Genomic DNA, 25,834 nt, shown 5'->3' with positions numbered 1-25,834 from the left:
AATGACGGACTAGAACCAAGCGATGGAAAACGTATGAATTGTCAAGAGCGGGATCACCGTCATCAGGCCTGCGCACAAGACCGGGACGGCTGCAGATCGCTGGCAGGAATGGCTCGAATGTGGCGGGTGGATCGGGGGCTTCCGTAATGCCAGCGGTGGTGCGTCCCAGTAGGCAATCAGAAGTTGATAGTGGAAGCGTTGAAAAAGACGGAATGTTGGAAGTGATTGACGCATCAAGAATTGAAGTACTTAAATGAAAATTGTACTTGCCTGGATAAGCGGTTTGGAAGGACTCTTCACCAGTCCCAGACACAGGACCGAGACGGCTGCTGGTCGCTGGCTGGAAAAGCTGTGCTGGGGGGATTAGGGCCTTCCACGATGCCAGAAGTGTTGCGTCCCGGGGTTGAAGAGTAGGTGTAGTTATTGCTTGGCCGTAATTTACTCCATCATGTCGGTTTCCTCCTCCTCCGGATCTGGTCCGCTGGGAGAATCGACGTCCGATATAGGAGTGGCTTTTGGCGTACGATGAGGCTTCCAAAAATTTACTTTAGTATTGTCCTTAAATTCGCAGAATAGGACACCCTTGGGCCAGGTCGACGTTGAGAGGGCTCTTGACTTGAGGTCCGGGTTAAGTCCGATTTGGAAGGAAATGAACTTCATAGTATTTACATCCTTTCCTTTTACCACCAGACGGACAACCTCGACATCTCCGGTGCTAGGCGTTTCATTGCGAGATCTCGTACTTGACCGGTGGTGACATAACGAGAGATTCGTGACAAGTACAGCCAGAACTTTGGTTCCGGTGGTGGCGCGGTGAATTGACCAAGCGATGGCGATAAGGATCCACCTGTCCCGCAAATTCCCCGGTTCCCAGGCTCACCAACCCTCCAAAACGAACTATTAGAAAATTACATTTTGAAAGGCAGTTTAGTACAAGTTTAGTACATATATATTTTTTGTACTAAAAGATTGTGCTTTTCATTCCAAATTGCCGAAGACTCAAAATCACTCAAATGATTCGTTTTGGAGTTATTATTTTGTTCCGCTATTCCCTTAAGGATTTTAGCAGCAGTATTCACAGATTAAACTAATAATATATGGGAAAAGATCAATTTTTAATTTTTCCTTAGCATATATATGACGACCCAACATCATTTTTTTTTATTTTTAAATGAGACATAACTCCTTTATTGTATTGTTCATTGCTCATAAATCATTCATTTTTCATCATGTACCAAACCCGAGTAGCACACTTTCATCACAATAAGTGACAGCAACTTGTCTATGACTGAAATAAGTCGTATATAAGTTTCTACAATTGATTTGTGACAAGCGTGCTACTAGGGAATAACAAACAATGCTAGGATTGCGAGGGACCATCATGGCACCCGAATTAAGCGATTTGGACGGGGAGAGTGGGAATGTCAACTCCCTGTTGATAAGATTTCGTTGATAAAGGGCGGGCTCTTCTCCCCACTCATTGGAGCATCTTCCTGTTTGGGGGCTCGTCTTTTTGATCAATTGTGCGATCATGTTGCTGGATGGAGATTGTTTACTGTCCCGTAGATGCGGATAGGCGACTTTTCCTATCGATCGACCTGATCCGTTTTTAGCCTTTCATACAGCGACATGTTGAGGACAATCAGAGCTTGCTCAAGACAAACAAAGAAGAGAGCCCACTTCTATCGGACTTAGTTTCATAGTTAAGGTGATAAACCATTATCATCATTATCATCATCATCATCATCATTATTACATTTGTTCCACTACATTGCATTCCTAAACCACTATGCACCACGGGGTTCGTACTTTGAGTAACCCTTTGACTCACCCGAGAAGGGTAACAGTTGTGGGACAGTCGAGGGTTTTTACCTGGGAATTTCCAACCATACGATATGTCAACGTCAACGCCTACGTAAAACACTTAACACTGTCTTCCTTTCTTGTTTTCCCCACCTCACAGGCAGTGGTGCTCCCGCCACTGGCGAAATGGCCTTACGAGAATGGATTCACCTTCACCACTTGGTTCCGGTTGGATCCCATCAACTCAGTCAATATCGAACGCGAGAAGCCCTATCTGTATTGGTAAGTTTCGTTTCGGCGGCTTTTCTGCCCCGCATTTCCCAACCGTTCCTTCTCATCGCGTGCCCCTTCTCATTCCGAAACAGCTTCAAAACGTCCAAGGGCGTCGGCTATACGGCCCACTTCGTCGGCAACTGCCTCGTGCTGACGTCGATGAAGGTCAAGGGCAAGGGTTTCCAGCACTGCGTCAAGTACGAGTTTCAACCGCGCAAGTGGTACATGATCGCCATCGTGTACATCTACAACCGCTGGACCAAGAGTGAGATCAAGTGCCTGGTCAACGGTCAGCTCGCCTCCAGCACCGAGATGGCCTGGTTCGTTTCGACGAATGATGTAAGTAGCTTTCATTCGGATTTTGGGGACGTGTTTTGATTGGGGAAAAAATCTTCCTCGGCAGCCCTTCGACAAGTGCTACATCGGTGCCACGCCGGAACTGGACGAAGAGCGGGTATTCTGCGGCCAAATGGCCGCCATCTACCTGTTCAGCGAAGCCCTGACGACGCAGCAAATCTGCGCCATGCACCGGCTAGGTCCCGGCTATAAGGTAAGAAGTTGTGCTGAATTGTTCCTAATTCCGACGTACGTAATTCGAAATTGATTTGCTTTCCAGTCCCAGTTCCGGTTCGACAACGAGTGCTACCTAAACCTGCCGGACAACCACAAGCGGGTGAGTTTCGAGCCGGCCGCGATCGGAGGAGGCGGCGGCGCTGGTGGCGGTTCGTCCGCCGTAGCGTCTACCGCCCTATCGTCCCTCTCGCCGACGCCACCGGCTCCGATCGAATCCAACATCCATCGGAATTTGGTGGCCTCCGCCGCCGCCGCCACCGCTAGCGGTAGTAGTGGTAATGGGGCTAGTGCAGGCAGCGCTGCTGGAATTGCCGGTTCCAGCGGATTGGTTGCCGGAGGCGGAGGTGGCAGCGGCGGCGTCGTTTTGCTAGATGCTTCCGGCGAACCGTTTGAGTTTGGCTCCGTAAGCATGCTTTTTATGTTTTCCCCCTTTATTTTCGTTTAGTTAGTAAGTAATATACGTTTAAGTTAATCGTTATCCGTTGACCTCCTGTGCTGTCCCCGGGGGCTTGAAGAGAGAGGAAATCAGGTTGCAAATAAATACTTGTTAGCTTCTATGCGCGGCGTTTGTGTGTGTGTGTGTTTGTGCGAAAGATTTTGTAAGTAAAGTGTAAGGCGAATGTGAATGCGTTAAGATAGATGTGATTTTTTTGGTGGTCCCGCATGACGTTAGAATTTTGATTTTATGAAGTCATGATTTTGTTTTGATTAAGTTCCGAGTGGCAATAATCTCTTATTTAAAGAAATTGATAAAATTTGAAATTTGAACATGGAATCCCTATAATTTGGAAATTGGAATTTTTTTGTTAATTTAAGGAGCAGCTGGAAGTACTGAGTGCCGAATTGCGCCAGTCAACGTTTGTTAGTACCGGACAAAACAAGCGGACTTCGAATTCTCATCGACATGGAATGGACGCATCATTAGTAGTACCAGCGATCAGAAGAGATCGGATTTATGACCCAAAGTCTTCACTCTACAAGTTGTCAACGGTTCATCTATAACGCATAACTCAACACTGATTATTCATACTGGCTACATCTGAAATTCATAGAATTTTCCATAATTTCTCGGAACTTCTTGACAGTTCCTGCAATTAATTATTGGAACTGCTCTGAAGTTCTCTGATCCTCTTGCAGGTCATCGGAACATCCCAAAAAAATATTAAATTGCCTTAAAGTTCTCTAGGCTTCCCTGAAGATCTCAGAACTGAACTGTTCAGAAATTCCCTTAGTATTTAGTTAAGTTAATTTAATTGAAGTTTTCTAAATTTCCCAAGAGTTTCCAGGATTTCCCTAAAACTCCCGGAACTCTTAACGTTTCTCGAAATTATCCTGGAATTCATTGAGCAGTTGATAATTAATCTAAACTAACATTAACAGATCTTTGAACTTCCCCGAAATTCTGAACTTTCCTAAAGTTTTTGGGACTGCCCTCTTAGATCTCTGGACCTAGCTTGTCTGAGGTTGTGGGAATTCCTATAAAGTAACCACAATTTTCCTCAAGTTCTTTGAACTTTCCTGATGTTTTCATGACTTCCCGGATTTTTTTTTAGAATTTCTTAAAATTTCCCGTAGTTTTCTTTAAGCTGATGGAACCGACTTGAGGTTTTCGAAGCTTCCCTGAAAAGTTCTATAAACTTTCCTGTAGATCTCAGAACTAAGTTTTCTTAAATTCCCAGAGTATTTAGCTAAATTAATTGAACTGAAGTCTTTAGATGCAGACTTTCCCTGAAAATTTCTGGACTTCTGTAAAGTTTCCAAAATATGTTTGAAGTTCTGCAAAATATGTAAGCTTCCCGGAAATTCCCAGAACTATTAAAGTCTCCCGAGATTTTCCTGGAATTCATCGAGCTGCCCAGAATTAATCTAAACTAACATTGACAGATCTTTGAACTTCCCCGAAATTCTGAACTTTCCTTAAGTTTTTGGGACTGCCCTCTAAGATCTCTGGACCTAGCTTGTCTGAGGTTCTTGGAATTCCTATTAAGTATCCACAATTTTCGTCAAGTTCTTTGGACTTTTCTGAGGTTTTCATGACTTCCCTGATTTTTTTTAGAATTTCTTAAAAGTTCCCGTAGTTTTCTTTAAGCTGATGGAACCGACTGAGGTTCTCAAAGCTTCCCTGAAAAGTTCTCTAAATTTTCCTGTAGATCTACGAACTGAAGTTTTCGGAAATTCCCTGAGTATTTAGTTTAGTTAATTGAACTGAATTGAGCTTCATTGATCTTCTCTGATTTTTTCGACGCTGTAAAGTTCTTCATCTAAAGATTTTCCCTGAAAATTTCTGGACTTCTTTAAAGTTTCCAAAATATGTCTGAATATGGCAAAATATGTAACCTTCCCGGAAATTCCCAGAACTCTTAAAATTTCTCGAGATTTTCCTGTAATTCATCGAGCTGCCCAGAATTAATCGAAACTAACCTCCTCAAGTTTTTTTGGACTTCTCTGAAGTTTTCATGACTTCCCAGATTTTTCTTAGAACTTCTTAAATGTTCTTGCCAAATGGAACCGAATCTAAACTTCCCTGAAGATCTCAGAACTGAAGTTTTCGGAAATTCCCTGAGTATCTGGTTAATCTAATTGCACTGAACTGAGCTTCATTAATCTTCTCTGATGTTCTCGAAGCTACTCGGAAGTTCACGAAATTCTCATGAAGTTTTTCACCTGAAGATTTTCTCTGAAAATATCTGTAAAGTTCCCAAACGATGTATGAAGTTTTCGAAATTTTTCAGGAGTAGATAACTCCTTCTTAGAATAGCCCCAAAGTTCACGTTACTTCCCTTAAAATCATTTAGCTCGACTAAAATTTTGGCAATCTCTCCGTAAAGTTCCTGTAATTTTTTTCAATTTATTGGAACAGTTCTTGACATTTTCCTTTAATCTATGGAACTGCCCTGAAACATTCGGAACCTAATATTAATGACCTTAAAACTTCCCGTGGTTCTGGGCGTTCTTGAAGTTCTCAGAACTAGCCTGAAATCCAGATAGGACTTGAAATTCCCTGAAATTCCCAGAACTCTTAAAGTTTCTTGAAATTTTCCTGGAATTCATGGTGCTGTCCAGAATTTATCGGTACTAACCCTTACAGATCTATAAACTTCCCCAAAAATCTGCGCTTTCCTGAGGTTATTGGTCTCTGGGTCTCTGAGCTTGTCTGAAAATCTCTGGACCTAGCTCGTTTAAGGTTCTTGGAATTTCTATAAAGTATCTCAAGTTTTCCTTAAGTTCTTTGGACTACTCTGAAGTTTCCATAACTTCCCTGAATTACTTTGAACTTCTTAAAATTTCCCGCAGTTTCCTTGAAGCTGATGGAACCGCCTTGAAGTTCTCGAAGCTTCTCTGAAATTTCCGAAATTTCATATAAGCTCTCAGATCTTACCTTTCCTCAGTATTTGCTTTAATTCCTCGGAACTTCTTTAAAGTTCCAAAAATATGTGCGGACCATTCTAAAATTACTGAAACTGCCCTGAAGACCTCTTAACTTCCCGACGTTCTCTGTAGTTCCTGTAGTCCTGTGAAGTTTCCGAAATGTTTTTAAAGTTTTCTCAACTTCTGTGATATTCTCTGGAATATCTTTAATTTTTGGAACTTCTTGATATATCTCGCTATTTTCATGAATTTCATGGAACTGCCTTAAAGTCCTCGAAATGTATCTGAATTTCTCAGAACTTCCCTGAAGTTCCCCGAAATTTTCCTGAAATTCATGGAACTGCTTTGAATTTCTCAGAATAGCACCAAATTTTACGTTACTTCCCTTAAAATCTTTAAGCTCGACTAAAGTTTTGGCAATCTCTATAAAGTTCCTGCAATTTTCCTCAATTTATTGGAATTGTTACGTTCCTGCAATTTTCATCATTTATTGGAACAGTTCTTGACATTTTCCTGAAATCTATGGAACTGCCCTAAAACTTCCACGTGGTTCTGGACGTTCTTGAAGTTCTCAGAACTACCCTGAAGTTTTCGGAACTTCCTTGAAATTTTTGGAATTACCGAAAAAGTTCTCTATATTTCCCTGAAGATCTCAAAACAGAAGATTCCTAAAATACCCTGAGTATTTAGATAAGTTAACTGAACTGAACTGAGGTTCATTGATCTTCTCTAAAGTTCTCGAAGCTACCCGGAAGTTCGCGCAATTCTCACGAAGTTCTTAACCTGAAGATTTTTCCTGAACATTTCTGGGCTGTAAAGTTTTAGGAATTTACATGAAAGCTAAGAATTTCTTGGAGGTTCCCGCAATTTTCCTGCTATTAATCCCAAGTAACATTGGAAGCTGTATAGAGGTTTTATAGCATTATACAAGCCTAAACCATGGTCTACAGAACCTTCATAAAACTGAAATTGTTACCTGGGAATGGAACGAACATAAAGTCTTCAAAATGTCCCTGAAACTCTCGAAACTTCATTGACTATCCCGAAATTTTCCTTATGGTTTTCCCAAACTTCTTGAAGTATTCTGAACATTTTTCTCGGCACATATGTAAATGTCTTGCGTTTTAAAATTAATCGGAAGCTCCTGAACTTCTCAAAAAATGTCCTGAAGTTTTTGGAATTTCCCTAAAATTCTCAAATTTTTTTGGGTTTTCATGGAACTGTTCTGAAGTTCTCAGAACTTCCCGAAGCTCTTTGACTTTTTTTATAGATCTAGAACTTACCATTCTAGAAATTTATCTGAAGCTCTCAGAACTTCCCTGAAGTTCCCGAAATTTTCCTGACATTCATGTAACTGCTTTGAAGTTCTTAAAATAGCCCCAAAGTTTACGTTACTTCTCAAAATCGTCTGGAACCTCCACCGGAAACGTCTGTAACCTTCGTTGGCAGCTTCTGGAATGAAGTATGAATGAAGAAAATGTAGTCGTCTAGAGCCTCCTCTGTCGTTAACGCCTGGATGCTTCGTCGGCAACGTCTGGAATCTCTCCAAAATCGTCGGGAACCTTCATCTAGAACGTCTGGAACTTTCGTTGGCAGCTTCTGGAATCTCTGTTGAAGTCGTCTAGAACCTCCTCATTCAGGAACGTCTATAAATTCCGTTGCAATCGTCTCGAAACTTCTCCGTTGGGAACCTTTGAAACCTTTGTAGGGAACGTCAGGAAACTCCGTTGGCAGCTTCTGGAATCTCCGTTGAAGTCGTCTAGAACCTCCTCTGTCGTGAACGTTTGGAACCTTTGTCAGAAACCTTCGTCGGCATCGTCTGGAATCTCCGTTGATATTGTTTAGAATCTCCTTTGTTGAGAACGACTGAAAACTCCATCGGGAACGTCTGGAATCTTCTCAAAATCGTCTGGAACGTCCATCGGAAACGTCTGGAACCTTCGTTGGCAGCTTCTGGAATGAAGTATGAATGAAGGAAGTGAAGTCGCCTAGAATCTCCTCTGTCATTAACGCCTGGATCCTTCATTGGCAACGGCTAGAATCTCCTCAAAATCGTCTGAAACCTTCATCGGGAACGTCGGGAACCTTCGTTGACATCTTCTGGGATCTCCGTTGATGTTGTCTAGAACCTTCTTTGTCGTGAACGACTGACACCTCCGTCGAAAACGTCTGGAACCTTCATCGGAAACGTCTGGAACCTTTGTTGGCAGCTTGTGGAATTACCGATGAAGTCGTCTAGAACCTCCTCTGTCGTTAACGCTTGGATCCTTCATCGGCAACGGCTAGAGTCTCCTCAAAATCGTCTGGAACCTCCATCTGGAATGTCCGGAACCTTCGTTGGCTGCTTCTGGAATATTCATTGAAGTCGTCTAAAACCTCCTCTGTCGTGAACGCTTGGAACCTTCGTTGGTAGGTTCTGGAATCTCCGTTGAAGTAGTTTAGAACCTCCTTTGTCGTGAACGTCTGGAACCTTTGTCGGAAACCTTCGTCGGCATCTTCTGGAATCTCCGTTAATGTTGTCTAGAACCTCCTTTGTTCTGAACGACTGAAACCTCCATCGGAAACGTCTGGAATCTTCTCAAAATCGTCTGGAACCTCCATCGGAAACGTCTGGAAACTTCGTTGGCAGCTTTTGGAACTACCGATGAAGCCGTCTAGAACCTCCTCTGTCGTTAACGGCTGGATCCTTCGTCGGCAAAGTCTGGAATCTCTTCAAAATCGTCCGAAACCTCCATCGGAAACGTCTGGAACCTTCGTTGGCAGCTTCTGGAATCTCCGTTGAAGTCGTCTAGAACCTCCTAATTCAGGAACGTTTATAAATTCCGTTGAAATCATCTCGAAACTCCTCCGTTGATTACCTTTGAAACCTTTGTAGGGAACGTCAGGAAACTCCGTGCAGAACGTTTGAAATCATCTGGAAACTTATCCACTGGGAACATCTGGAACCTTCGTAGTGAACGTCTAGAAACTCCTTCAGGAACATCTAGAATATGTGTTGAAATCGTCTGGCACCTTCTCCGTCGGGAAAGTCTGTAATCTTCGTTGGCAACATCTGCAATCTTCGTCGAGATTTCGTGGAATTTCCTGTGTCGTAAATGTCAGGAAACTCCGTCGAAATCGTCTGGAACCTTCATTCGAGGTAACAGGAATCTCTGTTGAAGTCGCTTGGAATCTTCATTAGAAATATCTGGAATCTCCGTCGAAATCTTCTGGTACCTTCTCAGTCGGGAACGTTTGAAACGTTCGTTAGCAGCATCTGAAATTTCTGTTGCAATCGTCTGTAACCTTTACTGGAACGTCTGGAAAGTTCGTCGAAAACATCTAGCCTATCCGTTGAAATCGTCTGGAACCTCCCCCATCCGGAACGTCTGAAACCTTTCTAAGAATCGTCAGTAAACTCCGTTTAGATCGTCTGGAATATCCATCGGAATCGTCCGGAAGCTTCTCCGTCAAGAACATCTGGAGTCATCGTCGACAATATCTGGAATGTACATTGAAATAATCTGGATCCTCCGTCGAAATCGTCTGGAACCTGTTCCGGTGGCAGCGTCTGCAACCTCCGGCGTCTATAACCTCCTCCGTTGAAATCGTCTGGAACCTACGTTGAATTCGTCTCGAGCCTTCTTTTTCAGCATCTGGAATCTCCGATGAAGTTATCTAGAATCTCCTCCGACGGAAACAACATCTGGAATTCCCGCTGAAATCGTCTGGCACCTCCTCCGTCCGGAACGTTTGAAATCTTCGTTGGCAACATCTGGAAGCTCCGTTGGCATCGTGTAATTTCCGCTACCATAAACGACAGGAAACTCCATCGGGAATATCTGGGATCTCCGACGAAATCGTCTCTGGAATGTGACAGCATCTGGAACCTCCTTCGGCGGGAACGTCTGGAATCTCTGTCGGAATCGTTTGGAATTTTCGTAGAAATCTTCTGGAATTTCCTCCTTCAGGAACGTTTATAAACTCCGTTGGGAGCGACTCGAAACTCCTCTGTTGGGAGTATCTAAAACCTTTGTACGAAACGTCAGGAAAAACCGTGCAGAACGTCTGCAATTTCCGTCGAAGTCGTTCGAAAGCTTCTTGGTCGGGAACATCTAGGGCCTTCGTTGAGAATATCTGGAATCTACGTTGAGATCGTCTGGAACTTCCTCTTTCGAAATCGTCTGGAACTTACTCTTTCGAAATCTTTTGGAACCTTCGTTGGCAGCATCTGGAATCTCCGTTGAATTCGTCTAGAACCTCCTCCTCTGTTGGAAACGTCTGGAACCTTCGTTGGCAGCGGCTAGAAAAAAAAATAAGACACGAGTTAATCTGAAATTTTAGGAATTCTGACTCCGAATTCCCTTGAAATTGGAAATAGAAATTTCGTCCAGTGTGCCACCATTAAATTATCCCCCTCTTAAGTATATTAGCATCTAGTTGACAATACTACCGAGAATGATCTATGTACGTGTGTGTGTGTGCGTGTGTGCGTGTTCGTGAATGTCATAATATGTAAACAACTCAAATTCAACACCACTAACGCCATCTGCCACCCAAACGCCACCGTAGGTCCTCTACGACGGAAAGCTGTCCAGTGCAATCGTATTCATGTACAATCCCGTCGCAACCGATGGCCAACTGTGTCTACAATCAGCCCCCAAGGGCAATCTGTCCTTCTTTGTGCATACGCCCCATTCGCTCATGCTGCAGGTAAGTTGCTCGCTTTTTCCCTTAACACCCAAGAAGATTAACGAAAAATGTTTGCCAATTTCAGGACGTGAAAGCAGTGGTCACCCATTCGATTCACTGTACGCTCAATTCGATCGGTGGAATTCAAGTCCTGTTTCCGCTGTTCTCCCAGCTCGACATGCCCTACGAGGGCACCGACGTCAAAAAGGATCCAACGCTTTGGTAAGTTTGTTGGCTAAATGGTAAATCAAACGATTCTAACCGTCGCTTTTCCTCCAGTGCCAAGCTGCTTGGGTTCATCTGCGAACTGGTCGAGAGCTCGCAGACCGTTCAACAGCACATGATTCAGGTAAGAATAAGCCCCTCCCCCCACAAAATGAGTCGTCTGATTTTACATCTTCGACAGAACCGTGGATTCCTGGTGATTTCCTTCATGCTACAACGCTCGTCCCGGGATCATCTGACCTCGGAGGTGCTCGGATCGTTCCTCAGCCTGACCAAGTATCTGGTGACCTGCCTGTCCGCCAACTCGGACCTCCTGCTGAAACAGGTTCGTATCGCTTTATGCAGTCTAGCATTTTATGCAGTATGGTCCGCGCGCGTTCGCCCCTCCCCCCCTTCTGGAGTAGAGAGTTCTCTGATTGAAGAAGCAGCACCTACCGGATGATCCGCTAGGGATTTAGGAAGCCCCCCTTCACTATAGCGAAGCGTCGAAGCTCAAACACCCACACACCCGTCTCGTGCACGCGCGCAACAGGTCCACTACACTGAAACGAAAGAATTGTGCACATTTTTGGCTTGAACTAGATATCGCTCGGTGACAGATACACACACACATACCATCGCATTTGCACTAGCGCACTAATAACTGTAAATAGTTGTTCGGCCTTGGCAGAAGAGCAGTTCCACGCCAACGGACGAAGCGATTTTGTTTTGGACCTCTTCGAATTTTAGGAAAAATCCGCACAATTGTTCACTAGATTGGTGCTGGAATTTAGGAATTTTGACCAACGACTAATTTTTCAAAATGTCGTATTTGTTGTGTTTTTATTTTTTAATAAGTCATAGCACAAAAACGGCTCATCTAATAGAAATGACATGTGAGGAAAAGTTGTAGGAAAGTTGATTGTCTTTTCAGAAAAAAAAAATACACACTGAAAAAAAAATCTAAAATGTTCGTCGAAAGTGAGCAAAAACTGGTTAAGAACTTCAATAGCCAAAAATAAAAGAAATTATTAGGAATTTTAAAATTTGAATTTTATAAATAAATTTTGAAAATAATTTTAAAAGCTTAAAGCTTTTGAAACTTTTCTGAGATGGACATAGTTTTTAGTCCAGAAAATCGTTTCCTGTGTAAAAAATTACATAAATATTGTATGAAAATTGTTTTATTGAACTTCTCAGATCAAAGTTAGCATTTTTGATAATTGAAAGTTTAAAAATCTTAAAAATGTACTTTGTTAGTTATTGCAGTTTTTATTTTTTTTATTTTTCGATGAAAGTTGTTATTTATTTTCAGTGTGTCAGTCTGAGACGTCATTTCGATTAAATGGCCCATTTTCGTAATTCATGATTAAATGACCAAATTCCAGCACAAACTTGGTTCACTGCCCCTAGCGAACAATTATGCTCGTAATTATGCAAAGCTTGATGGAATTCTGAGAGGTAAAATCAAAAAATTGTTTGATTTTTCGCTATTTGGCCTGGAACTGTTCAGTACAAAACAGTTTCGCTTTCGTCGTAGAAGAAAACAAGGGGACAGCGCAATCGAGCTCAATTATCCATGTGTGTGTGTGTGCGCGCAAGCTTTTGGTACCAGAAACAGCGAACCAGATGAAAACACGTAGGGATGCTCATCGGTATGAGCAGACAACCCCTTGAGCATTCCTATGAGGGGAAACGAAATAAGGAAAGCACAGTCGATGGCGCCGCCTCCCCCCCCCCCCCCTCATTCACCCTGCTTTGTCTGAAAGTAATTGTTTTTTTTTTCGTTGTTATCATCGAGGATGAATGCCTTGGGAATGGGGGATGGCGGTGCTGTGCTCGGGATCGGATCGGATCAGATTCATTGGAACGGAAATGTTTCTTGAGACACCGTAACCTCTGGGAATCTGTGATTTGGTTTTGTTCTACTTGGTATTTTCTGTTTCGTTTGGTTATTCTTTTTTTTTTGTTTCCATACTCAGTTGCCTGAAGAAAGTATTTAGTCGCTTTTTGCGTGGGACGATGGATTTCGGTGGATGGTCTGGACTTAATTGGTGGTGTTTCCCTTTTTCCGGGTTGTGAACAAAAGGAACTACATTGTTGGTAGTCAGTTCAAGTTGACGGACGACTGGGTGATTGAGGCTTTTCTTCTTCTTTGAATAGGGAAGTGCTCTATTGGGAAGTGGAATTGCTGAATTTAGTAGATTTTCAGGCAAGTGAAGTCGTCCAATATTGACAATTGAATGAAAGTAGCATCGTAAGAAATTACCGCGATATTTTGAAGACAAGATTTTAAATTTACAATATCCACTTTAGCGGAAGGTCGGAAAGACCCTGGAAGTGTGTGATAGGGTCAGAAGAACATCAAAGGAATATTTTGAAAATCTTTCATTTTTACGGGCATTTTGGTGGCTTTAAAGTTAATTTGGCGTTTATAAGGCCTTTTTGAACTTGATTTACTGATGTCTTGTAAGGCCGTTTTAACGTTGTAAGGCTATTTTGACTTTATTTTTAAACTAGTTTGGTGTTAACAAGACCATTGCGCTGATAGTAAAGCTATTTTGGCGTCCAACCTGGTGATTAAAACGCGATTTATGAGCATAACCATGAGCATAATTGACCGCCCGAGGATGCAACTCCGTTATTGCCAGATCATCAGTAATTACACAGAGAAAAATTAGACGTTGCTTGGTACTAGCAATCACCCTCAATGTGTAAATACTGGCGATCTGAAACTAGGTAATACCAGCACTGGCCACGTCGGAATGCTGGTCAAGCAATGGGTAGGAATTTGTTGACGTAATACTGAAGGCCGAGAACACCTCTGCACTTCCACGTGATATCACTGGGATGTTGGATAAAAGGGTTGGGATTGCAGTAGGATTCGTTTTGGTAAACTATATGCTGAATTGATGTCCTAAAAATTCAATAGGGCGAGGAGCTTGGGTCTAAACCCACGGTCTTCTGCTCAGTAAGCAAAGTCGGTTACCCCTAGGCCACCGCGCTCCTTATATCACAAAACATTCTGGCATCACTGTTTTATGCTGTACTTGTGTTTTTGTTTTGACCTGAATTAAATCTGTTTTCTCATCGCTGCAAACGTGCCCGTAATTGCCGAAAGCTGCTCCGCAACGTCAACTAGCGTAATCTACCCCACTTGCACCTGTTTTCCATCAAATCTAGCCAGGTAGGGTAAAAGAATTTTGAGAGATTCTGAGTTGGCTTGAGAGTGGTTAGAGACAATAAATCGCCACCACCGTCTTCACTCACATCTCCCACCTCGCCGCTCTCTACCTGTGCAACTTAGCACATGAACAATACGCCACCTCCCTGCCGAAGTTCACGCTGACTATACCGTATACCTACCAAATCTGTCTGTACGTGGAAAGCGAAATAAAGTACCTATGATGATCATTCACACCATTTGAACGACAAGAAACAATATTCCAGCATTCCAAATTGGTTGACGCTCAATTTCATCAACATTGCAACATCATCAAACCTCGATCGAGTGCGCTGTTTTTTTCTTTCTTTGCTGTGTCCTGAATGTTGGACGGCTCAGACCGATCACGGTCCACCTCGCCACTCTTGTTGTCTTGTTTGTAGATTATATGGTTGCTTCGGTTAATTGTGTGTTGTCGCTTGTGATTCATAAACGTATTTTTGTTTGTTTGATGAATGAGACTACTTCTTTTAGTTCGAGCTCATTGTTTTCCTTCAGAATGATGTTCAGTGGTTTGCAGTACTCCAGTACAGTGTACTCGGATCTCTCGATATTGGTTTTTTGTGCAGTGGTAGAGCAAGTGTTCTAGATCTTCTTTTTCGTCGCATAGGTCACAGTTGTCGTCTTCTTCCCAACCCCATTTGTATCTTCTTTCTTTGGTGTTGGTGTGTCCTGTCCTTATCCGGTTCAGGATGATGATTTCTTCGGAGTTAAGATCTAGTCCTTGAAACCAAATCTTTTGTCCTGGTTCTTCCATAAACCCAAAATGCCAGGTGCCTTTTTCTGTTGATGTGATCTGGTATTCCGATTTCCAGTCTTCCCATGTATCAGTTTTTCCAAGATTGATTGCGTCCGCGAGGGTCAGTGTGATGAATGTTGTTTGTGGACCGTGTGTAGCTTGAACGGCTTCTTGGTCAGCTTTTTCATTTCCTGGGATGCCCTGGTGGCTGGGTATCCACTGAAGGATGATCTTGATGCCCTTGCTGTCCTGGAGCGATTTTGTGATTTCCCATGCAAGGTAATTCTCTATCGTCTTCGTCTTGTTGCGTATGGTCTGGCAGGCTCCACGGGAATCAGTGAAGATAACAGCTTTCTGATATCGTTTCTTCTTGGCGATTTCGATGGCAATGAGTACCGCCAGCAGTTCTGCATTGGTGATTGAAAAATTGGGGTTGACCTTCTCTGTAACAATTTGTTGGTCTGTGTAGTCTACAACTGCTAGGGCTGTGCCCGTTGCCGTCTTCGAGGCGTCCGTGTAGATGTGGTTGAAATCTTGGTAGTGCTGGTTTTTGGCTTCCAGAAATTTTTTTCTCCAGAATTCTTGACTGTAGCCTTTCTTCTTGTTTTGCTCTTCGAAGAGCTTCTCTTTGATATTTCTAGCAACGTTGAAGTCTGAGTACTTTCTTCTGTCCTGGAAAGCCATGTTGGGATCCTTAGGATGCATTTGGCAAACGATATAGTTGTGTTTTGCGGCCGTTTCCGAGAGGAACGATCCGTTGCCCGGGGTGTCTTCGATTGCTTTCACGATGAACGGCTGAAGCTGCCTGCCATGGAAGGAGTTTTTCAGGATTTCCTTGAGGGTGAGCCAGTCCCTACGAATATCCAGTGGCAGCTGCCCAGTTTCTGCGTGAATGACATGGATGGGTGTGGTCTTGAGGAGACGCATTGCTATCCGGAGCTAGGAGTTCTGAACAGTCTGTAGTTTTTGCAGGTTGGATTTGGCTGCGTTGCCATAAATGTGGGCTCCGTATTCCAATCTGCTTCTTATTATGGCATTTCCGACCTTAACTAGAGTATTCGGATTGGCGTTGCTGTTTCTCTTTCCTAGCATTTTAATAATTCCCAGTTTTGCCCCAGCTTTTTCTCGAACATCCTCGATGTGTTTTCTGTGCGAGAGGCTCCTATCTAAGGTGTACCCCAGATACCGATGGGTGTTGTTTAGCTTTACATTTTCCTGACCTATTTTTACTCTCACTCCCCTCGTGTCCTTTCTTGTGAAGGCAATTGCTGCGCACTTGGCTACATTGATCCTGAGGTCCAGGGACTCAAGGCCGAGACAGAGTTTGGAGAGGTAGGTGTTGGCTTTCTCGGAAGCTTCTTCAGGGTTGCTTGCTACAACTATCACCGCAAAGTCGTCAGCGAACTGGACGAGTTCGCAATCTTCCTCGGTGATATCGTGGAGCTCCTTCGTGTAGAGGTTGAATAGGATGGGCGAGAGTGGACAGCCTTGAGGGAGTCCTTCACTCACTTCCCTGTAGACGTCTCCTTCATTCGTTTTGAGGACCAATCTTCGGTGGCTGAGGTAGGTGTGCAGCCAGGAGATGAGCTTGTTAGGGATTTCTAGGTTTTGTAGGGAATTCAGCAGCTTTCGCAGGTTCACCGAGTCGAAGGCTTGGAACATGTCTAGAAAGACAACTATGGGATGTTTTCTATCTTGTTGCACGTCCTTGATCCTGTTTACGACGTAGTTCACGCAGCTTTGGGCGGAGCAGTTCTTTCGAAAACCGAAGGATTGAGGAGGATGCAGATTCTTTATTTCGGCGATTTCTGCCAGCCTTCTGTTGACAGCAGAGTTAATGAGTTTGAGGTTGACGTTCATGAGAGCTATGAGGCGACTGGAGGCTGGGTTAAGAGGATCTCCTTTATGTTTAGGAATGGGTTTAATTAGCGTCGTTCTCCATCTTTCCGGGATTCTGTCGGTGACGAACACTTCGCTCAGCATTTCGCACACCTTGATTTGCATGTCTTGTCTTAGGTTTTTTAGTATGCCATATGACATGCCGTCTTCTCCCGGGGCAGAATGGGGTTTCTTTCTCCGAAGGGCTCCTAATGTTTCTTCAATCGCCAGTGCCATCTCGTAGCCTCCTAGCTCTGTGGCAGTTTCCACTATAGGTTGGTATACTGTCTTCAGCTTGTGGTCGTAGTAGTGTGCCATGAATTGTTCGGCGTCGTCCAGGGTGATTTCCGGTTTTCGTCCTACAGGTTGAGCTAGCGCTGTGTCCAATCCCTTGATTATGTTCCAGAGCTGTTTTGTGGGGGTGGATTCATCCACTGCCTCCGCGAGTTTCCGGCAATAGGCTCTCTTTGCCTTCCGGATGAGTCTTTTCAGCACCGCCCTTGCTCTCTGGAGGTTGATATAGTTGGTTGCTGTTTTGAGCCTGTTGTATTCCCTTAATATGCCTCGCTTGGTCTTGTAGGCTTCTTCGATCTCCTTTGTCCACCATCGCTTGAGGTAGTTGCCCTTTTTGTCCCTGACTACGAAGCTGGCTTCTTCACAGCTCTCCTCGAAGATCGATTGCATTTCCTCTGGATTGTAGATGAATTGAGGTTTAAGCTGGTTTATTAGCTCTGCTGCCTTGGATTTGTTGATTCGGATCATTTTGCCAGGTACAACCGGGATCTCACTTCCTATTTCGATCTGAATGGATAGATGATTGCTTCCAAACTCTTGAGGGACGACCTCCCAGGTAGTTTTAATGGCTAGACCACTAGTGGCCATGGAAAGGTCAATCGCTGAGCTATTCCTATGGACCGTAGTCATGCAGGTTGGGGAACCATCGTTCAGAAGAATGAATCTTGACGAACCCAAAATGCTGTTGATGAGGTTGCCCTTCGGACAGTTGGCCGATGAGAAATCCCAAGAATGATGGTGGCCGTTGAAGTCCCCTCCGATCAGCACTTCTCCTCTCATATGTTCCGCGACTTCGAAGAATTCCTGGATTTTTGTTTTTGTTTCGCTAGAAACACTTTGTCCCGGGGGAACGTAGACCGAGATTAGAGAAATAGGGTCAAATCCTTTGATAATTTTGATTCCGACCACTTCGACCGGGAGGAGGTCTTCCAGATCCAATCTTTCGTAGTCGAGGCTATCGTGTATCAGGATGCCAACCCCGCCGTATCCTTGGTTTCTCCTGGTGGATTCTAGTTTGTAGCGAGCGAGTTTGAACGGTTCTTCTTTTTTTAGCCATATCTCCTGCAACAGGGCCACCTTGATGGAATTCTCCGTAAGGTAGTGACTGAGTTCTTCTCGGATTTCTGTCGGGCGAAGGCTCTGGACATTGTGTTGCAGGATTTTTAGCTTCTTACACTCCACTGTGGTTGCTCTGGTTGGTTCTAAGGTGATCTGTTGTTGTGAGGATCTCGCTTTCCATGATTTCCTGTAGGTCGCTGCCAATCTCTATTAGCAGGTGGTCCCTGTCTATTTCCGAATCGACTTGCTGTATCCTTTGGGCTATTTTGAGTTGTAGGTTTCTCAGCCCTATTAGCCACCGTTTGGCTCGCGTTACCGCCAGGAACTCTTGTCCCAACCAAGCGATTACCTTCTCGAATTCCGTTGCTTTATGCGGGTTTGCCAGGCATCTTAAGCAGGGTTCTCTGGGTGGGGTGATCCGCGGTTGGGACGAGGTTTCAACCGGGTTTTGTCCGTCTCGGCTCATCCTTCTGGACCTGGGAGGGCCGGCACTTGTTCGGTGGGTGTTGTTTCGTTCTTCGCTGCGCTGGTCTACCTGTTCTCCATCTTCGAGTCTTGGGAAGGGCTCTTCTTCCAGACCCTCAAGCAGGCTAAAGCGATTTTCCAACCTTGGAAAATGGGATTCTGCTTGTTTGAAAGATATCTGTTTCTCTTTCATCGCCTGGTGAATGTTGTGGCGCCGCTGTTTATCTGGGCATTGTGGGTCTTCTGCTTTGTGGTTTCGTTTGCAGTTCGGGCATTTTGCCGCCCTATTGCAGTCCGTTGTTGCGTGGCTCTCTCCGCAGGACCCGCAGCGTGTGCGAGACGTACAATATTTGGCCCCATGACCAAATCTCCAGCAATTCTTGCACTGTCGAACCGGGAAGATGTACAGCTCTGCTCTGAAACTGCATCCGAAGATTTTGACGCTCTTTGGCACTTGCCCTCCTTCCACTGTAGCTTTGATGTTGTATGTTGCCTGTAGTTCCCCGTTTGCGCCTCTTCTTTTTATCCTCTCTACCTTGGTGATCGGGTAGTCCGCTTCAACGTGCTCCGCCATTTCTTCTTCCTCGAATGTCGGAGGTACTCCTCGGATGAATACGATGGTAGAGTTGATTCTTCTGGGCTCGTACACCCTGAGGTTGTGCCTCTCTAGGTTCAGCCGGTTGACGTCTAGTACCGCTAGGGTATCAATTTTGAATCTGAATTTACCCAGCTTGTTGATTTCGCTGAATCTGGTGAACCCCTTCTCCATGAGGATCTTTCCGAGATGTGCTGGATGTTTTGGGAAGTCCTTCTCTGTGTCGACAAGCTCGAGTATGACCGAGTTGGGGGGATCGGGTACCGGGTCGCCGCCCGTGGTTGGATCGTCCGGCGGTTGGTTTTGGCTGTCCATAGCTCCAGTGCTGTCTTCCTTCATCTTTTGAGATTGCCTGGTTATCCTCCCATGTGCCGTTTTTCTGCTCTCCACGATTCTTTTAATTCTAGTGTCCTCTTCTGTTCTCCTAGAGCTACCGGAAGGCATTTTGCCGACGACCGATTTGTCACTTGCGTACTCTGGTCACCCTACACTATGAACTTTCCCCTGTTTGTTCTTGCTATTCTCCTGAACGTCCTACCTGCTACCGAATCGTTATCGAATGATTATACTCCTACTATCACTGCTTCTACGAAGGCCGTGTGGGATGCCACCGAATGGCAGAACCCCTGCCAGCACCACGAAGTGTCCCTTGGTTCCGTTTTATTCCCAGATTTATTCTTTCTTTTTCCACGACAAAGTGCAAAGGCGTCTGCTCAGGCTTGTTGATCAGCAACACGTCGACCGTTTTCCTACTTTTCGCCGACGAATCGAGGTTAGACTCGCCAAAAAGGTTGGAGAGAATCGTAGATTTCCTGACGAATTTCACTTTTTCCCTGAAAATAGCATTTTCTATACAGCGCCCGGCAGAGCGGAGAACCGAATGTCACTGGTTTTGAACGGAATCACTCGATTTTTCACTGTATTTTTCCCGATTTTCATGCGCTCATTGCGGAGCAAACACTTCACGTTGAACTTTTTTTCGTGTCCCAGTGCGAACCGAGTGCGCTGTTTACAGTATTCATCGCTGACAGGTGATAGGCATAATAGTGTGGTGAGACCTTCGCATTGTGTATCATCCGTCAGTTTGACTATCCCGTCATCGACACCGCTGGTGGTGCCATCTATTTGTCAAAACTTGGACTACATGAAGAGCATCTCCACCGGTAGTGCACTTTCAGCTGTTCCGATAAACCTCGCTAATGGCTGCATCAGAAGCTTGTCATAGCTGCGCACGCAGCATGACCGCTGTAGAAGTTGTTTGCGGCGATTTCTGCAAGTCTGTTTTTCACTGTGCAGAAATACCGAGGAACTGTACAAGGAAATAAGTGAAAAATCCACTATTTTCTGAATGCTGCTGCGATGGAACGAACTCAACGACACGTACCAAAAAATAATTGAGGAAATGAAGAGTGAGATAAAGGCCAGCCTGATGGCCGAGCTTTCTCTAGTGCTGCTATCTCCTCTTCTTCGGATTTTCATGGTAAATCCAACACGCCAAAAAGAAACCGTGATGACGGAAACGCTTCATCATCAATCAGTCGAAATTCAACGTGGCTTCGGTCCGACGGTGGTCAACGTGTCATCAGCCCCTGTAGATAAACCAAACCCGAGCGTCTGTTCACCGCGACGAAATAAGGACTACGATTGGACACTCGGAACATGGAACTGCAAATCGCTCGGCTTCCCGGGTTGCGATAGATTAATCTATGACGAACTTCAACCACGCAACTTCGAAGTCGTAGCACTGCAGGAACTTTGCTGGACGGGACAAAAGGTATGGAAAAGCGGGCATCGAGCGGCTACTTTCTACCAGAGCTGTGGCACCACCAACGAGCTGGGAACCGGCTTTGTAGTGCTGGGTAAGATGCGCCAACGCGTGATTGGTTGGCAGCCGATCAACGCGAGGATGTGCAAGTTGAGGATTAAGGGCCGTTTCTTCAACTACAGCATCATCAACGTGCACTGCCCACACGAAGGGAGACCCGACGACGAGAAAGAAGCGTTCTATGCGCAGCTGGAGCAGGTGTACGACGGCTGTTCGCAACGGGACGTCAAAATCGTCATCGGTGACATGAACGCTCAGGTAGGACGGGAGGCAATGTATAGACCGGCAATCGGGTCAAACAGCCTGCATGCCGTATCGAACGACAACGGCCAACGATGCGTGAACTTTGCAGCCTCCCGGGGTATGGTAGTTCGAAGTACCTTTTTCCCCCGCAAGGATATCCACAAAGCCACCTGGAGATCACCTGACCAACACACAGAAAACCAAATCGATCACGTTCTAATCGACGGGAAATTCTTCTCCGACAATAAGAACGTCCGCACGTACTGCAGTGCGAACATAGATTCGGACCACTACCTAGTTGCAGTATGCATGCGCTCAAAACTCTCGACGGTTCATAACACCCGTCGAAGTCGAACGCCGCGACCCAACATTGAGCAACTACGGGACGCCGGAGTTGCCCAGGACTACGCGCAGCAACTGGAAGTTGCACTACCCACGAGCGTGGCGCAGCTTGTCTTGAAGATGGCTGGAGGGACATCCGTTCAGCCATAGGTAGTACTGCTGTAGCGGCACTAGGTACTGCAATCCCGGACCGAAGAAATGACTGGTTTGACGGCGAATGCAAACTGTTAGTAGAGGAGAAGAATGCAGCACGGGCGAGAATGCTGCAACACCGCACGAGATTGAATGTGGAGCGATACAGACAAGCGCGGAACAGACAAAACTCGGTTTTCCGAAGGAAGAAGCGTCAGCAGGAAGACCGAGATCGCGAGGCGATGGAAAATCTGTACCGCGTAAACGACAAACGGAAGTTCTACGAGAAGCTAAATAGTTCGCGCAAAGGCTACGTGCCGCAAGCCGATATGTGCGAGGACTTGGACGGTAACCTTCTCACGAACGAGTGTGAGGTGATTGAGAGGTGGAAGCAGTACTATGACGAGCACCTCAACGATGAAGCAGCAGAAAACGAAGGTGGCACGGCAACAGACCTTGGAGACCTTGGAGCCGCACGAAGTTGACTGTCTACAAGACGCTGATTAGACCGGTGGTCCGTACGGCCACAAGACCTAGACTATGCTCGTGGAGGACCAACGCGCCCTTAGTGTTTTCGAACGGAAGGTGTTGCGTACCATCTAAGGTGGAGTGCAGATGGATGACGGAACGTGGAGGAGGCGAATGAACCATGAATTGCACCAGCTGCTGGGAGAACCATCCATCGTTCACATTGCAAAAATTGGGCGACTACGGTGGGCTGGGCACGTCGTAAGAATGCCGCACGACGACCCAGTGAAAATGGTTCTAGAAAGCGACCCAACAGAAACAAGAAGAAGAGGCGCGCAGCGGGCAAGGTGAATCGACCAAGTAGAAGGTGACCTGCGGACCCTTCGCAGACTACGAGGCTGGCGAACTGTGGCCATGGATCGAGTAGAGTGGAGACGACTTCTTCGGACAGCAGAGGACAACAAGGCCTTAGCCTGATTGGTAAGGTAAGTAAGATAAACCGGCAGACAAGTTCTGGGTCTACCCAACCAAAATATCATCGAGAAAACGCGCAAAGTAATCTTTGAATGTGGATGAAGTTGTTGTGAAATCGCTGAACCAAGAGGTCGTATCATACAAGGTGGGAGTCAGCCTCTAATCGAAGTCGAAAGCTAGGGATTCTTTATCTTGGTCACAAGGAATCGAATTTCGGGAGCTTATTGAGGATGATACAGCAATTAGAGCCAGTCGTAACAAACACCTCTTCTACTGCTCTCGTCAACATTCGTGCTCATTTGACCGTCTACTATCAAAACGACCGTGGTTACGACCTAACACAAGTGCTCTGCTCCATTCGCTGCTTTCTTGTGATCTTGACGTCGTGGTTTTCATAGAAACGTGGCTTCATACAGACATCGCGAATGCTGAACTGTCAAGAAACTACACTATCTACCGTTGTGAGCGGTGTACTACTGAATTATAAAGCCGTACGGTTCTGGTTGATTGTGAGAATCTCGAACAAATACTACCACATCAATCGCTTTTCCTGTGTTGCATCTACATTCGTCCCAGTAGTCAACTCGACATCTACACCAAGCACGCCGACTCCGTACAACAGTTTCTTGAAATGACTAGCCCTCAGGGTGATTACAACCTGCCGAACTAGCTTGGGACTTCGATGAGGATGTGCAAGGATTCTTGCCTCTCAATGCTTCATCTGAACAGGAACTTGCTATAGTCGATTCCATACTGTCTGCAGGGCTTAAGCGAATCAGCGATCTGGTCAACGCGAATGGTAAACTTCTCGACCTGATGCTCGTCAGTGATTCAGCTCCTATTGAGCTGTTTGAACCACCAGCTGCCATTTTGAAAGTTGATATCCGTTCGAGCGACCATCCTGTCGTGAACTGGTCGAGGTTTCAAGCCTCTTCCATTGTTCACTGTCAAAGGCAACGCCAGCCAAACTCTTCTGCGATCCACTCCAGCGACTGTCCGCTTTAAAAATCGTTAACAGAATAACGAGCTAGTAAGAACGAGCTCGATTGACTAGTTCACACATCGTGTCGCACTCTTCGAACCCAAAGGCTTATTCCAATTCTTCATTTCATCTCCCTTACTTCGCATCGTTTTGAAGCCGATCTTCGATTGCCACTACACAGGCACGGATCATATTCGTGTACTCGGAGCTTTCCGAAGCTCGAGTTCAATCCAATCTCGGTGCGGATCTGTCAATAAGCTATTCGTGTACGTCGACGCTCAGTGCTGCCAAATTTACTTTTTCTTTAATTACTATCATGTCACATATACTACACATCCGTCATCGTATCCAGCAGCATGCAGTCGCACGGTGTGATTTCGTTGCTATTAATACGAAGATCTCAGCGTTCGATTTGATGCAATTACATAATTTACTTACCATTGATGCCGCCGTGTCCGTATTCTATGACAATGGTGCTGTTCCGGTAAAGGCTATGCATTTCCAACAACCGTTGTGGAATCCGCAACTGCGTAATCTGCGTAACCGTCTGCGTAAGGCCCGTAAACGTTACTTTCGCTCCAAGACTGCTGAAAACAGGTATGGTGCGCAGCTTGCAGAAGCCGAGTACAACAGTTTGCATGAAGTTCGCTTTCGTGAGTATATCGATAACCTCCAGAGTGGCTTCAAAGAAACCCCATTGTCGTTCGGGTCTATTGCAAACGCTTCGAACGCTCCTCCAGCGATGCCACTTCTGCAAAACTCTTCACAGATTGCTTCGGAAGCGTTTTCGAACTCGATCAAACTCCTCCGCAGCAGCGGTACATGGACCAGTTACCGAACTACAACATTCGCCTGCAGCAGCTTAACTTCAGCTATGAGGCTATTTTCAAAGCCCTTCGCTCGGTGGATGCATCGAAAGGCCCAGGTCCGGATCGTACTCCACCGTCTTTCATCGAGAATTGTGTAGCCTCGTTGACCACACCCGTTATGTCTATCTTCAATCGTTCACTCCGTGGCGTTTTACCGGATTGCTGGAAGCTTGCAACAATTATACCGATCTTCAAGTCAGATAACATTCATAGTGTGGTCAAAGTTCTAGAAAGTCTTCTGCATGATAAGTTGTATCCAGCTGTGCAATCTATAATCTCGGAGTTCCTGCAAGGATTCATGAAATGTGATGTGATGTCCTACACCAACACTCTTATTGGTAGCATAGAAAAGCGTCAGCAAGTAGACGCTGTTTACATTGACTACTCTAAGGCTTTCGACAAAGTCCCTCATGACCTCGCTATCGCAAAGCTGAGCCGCCTTGGTCTTCCGCCGTGGGTCGTTCACTGGTTAAAATCATATTTATCCTCCAGGAAGTTCAAGAGGGTTCAAGCGATGTGTTTGGTATACCACCGGGAGTTCCACAAGGGAACAACTCAGGACCTCCTAGATTCGTTTTATCTACTAACGACGTGTGTGGCCACTTAAGTTCCTGTAAGTTGTTATATGCTGATGATTTGAAAGTCTACCGTGTGATCAAATCGATCGTAGATTGTTGTGCTCTACAAACTGACATCGAGCGGTGTAACATCGTGATGTCAGATCAAGCAAACACTGCCAAATGCAAAGTCATTACCTTCATTCGTAGTCACTCGCCGATCAGATTTGTCTATTCGTTGAATCAACTGCCGCTTGAACGAGTTGATTCTATTAAAGATCTTGGACTTATCTTCGATAGCAAGCTTAGATTCAACGAGCACATATCTATGTCAATTGCAAAGGCCAATTCCTTCGTCGCAACGCTGCGTAGTTCGTTGTTGTGCACGCTCTGAAAACATTGTACTGCTCCTTGGTTCGTAGCGACAATTCAGTCTGTGTGACTCCAATGTCAAAGATTGTGATTATAAATGAGGGGCTTAGAAGGAAAGGGGTGTAAGTGGCATTACGAAAGAAATCCAATTTAAAGTATAACCAACCGGTAGAAACTAACGATTTTAAATTGGCTCACTACTTGACTAGCCTATTGGTCCCAACCAAATCGATTAACGTACCCCATTCCAGTCGAAATTCTAGTACTAAACTTTGTTTGTTTTGATTTGCTGTGAAAGTTTGACCGATAAAATGAGGGGCTCGTGGATTTTCCTATGTTTCGAGGGGTGCATCGATTAGCTTGGGACCGAAGGGAGTACCAGAGCTGAGCCAAAAAGTTGAGCACGTTTCATCGAGACCTTTTG

General features: G+C 45.1%; 1 protein-coding gene across 14 annotated transcripts in view; it reads left to right on the top strand.

Annotated features, from left to right (window-relative positions):
* Nucleotides 1-25,834, top strand: part of rg (rugose) — a 414,681-nt gene that overhangs the window by 280,039 nt on the left and 108,808 nt on the right. For 9 of the 14 annotated variants that reach the window (XM_065220381.1, XM_065220380.1, XM_065220382.1 and 6 more), the window contains exons 4-11: nucleotides 1,964-2,085; nucleotides 2,169-2,415; nucleotides 2,480-2,626; nucleotides 2,693-3,052; nucleotides 10,570-10,710; nucleotides 10,775-10,911; nucleotides 10,969-11,038; nucleotides 11,096-11,239. In XM_065220381.1, the coding sequence (XP_065076453.1) occupies nucleotides 1,964-2,085; nucleotides 2,169-2,415; nucleotides 2,480-2,626; nucleotides 2,693-3,052; nucleotides 10,570-10,710; nucleotides 10,775-10,911; nucleotides 10,969-11,038; nucleotides 11,096-11,239 (1,368 nt within the window). The remainder of the gene's footprint in view (nucleotides 1-1,963; nucleotides 2,086-2,168; nucleotides 2,416-2,479; nucleotides 2,627-2,692; nucleotides 3,053-10,569; nucleotides 10,711-10,774; nucleotides 10,912-10,968; nucleotides 11,039-11,095; nucleotides 11,240-25,834) is intronic. The other 5 variants (XM_065220386.1, XM_065220388.1, XM_065220387.1 and 2 more) reach the window with 1 other exon arrangement.

Source organism: Ochlerotatus camptorhynchus, unplaced genomic scaffold (assembly GCF_037179485.1).
Source record: "Ochlerotatus camptorhynchus isolate MF236.1 unplaced genomic scaffold, CSIRO-AGI_Acam_v1.1 ptg000125l, whole genome shotgun sequence".
NCBI classification, from domain to species: Eukaryota; Metazoa; Arthropoda; class Insecta; order Diptera; family Culicidae; genus Ochlerotatus; species Ochlerotatus camptorhynchus.
Note: the sequence above shows the minus strand (reverse complement) of the source record. Positions and strands in the feature narration are given on the sequence as shown.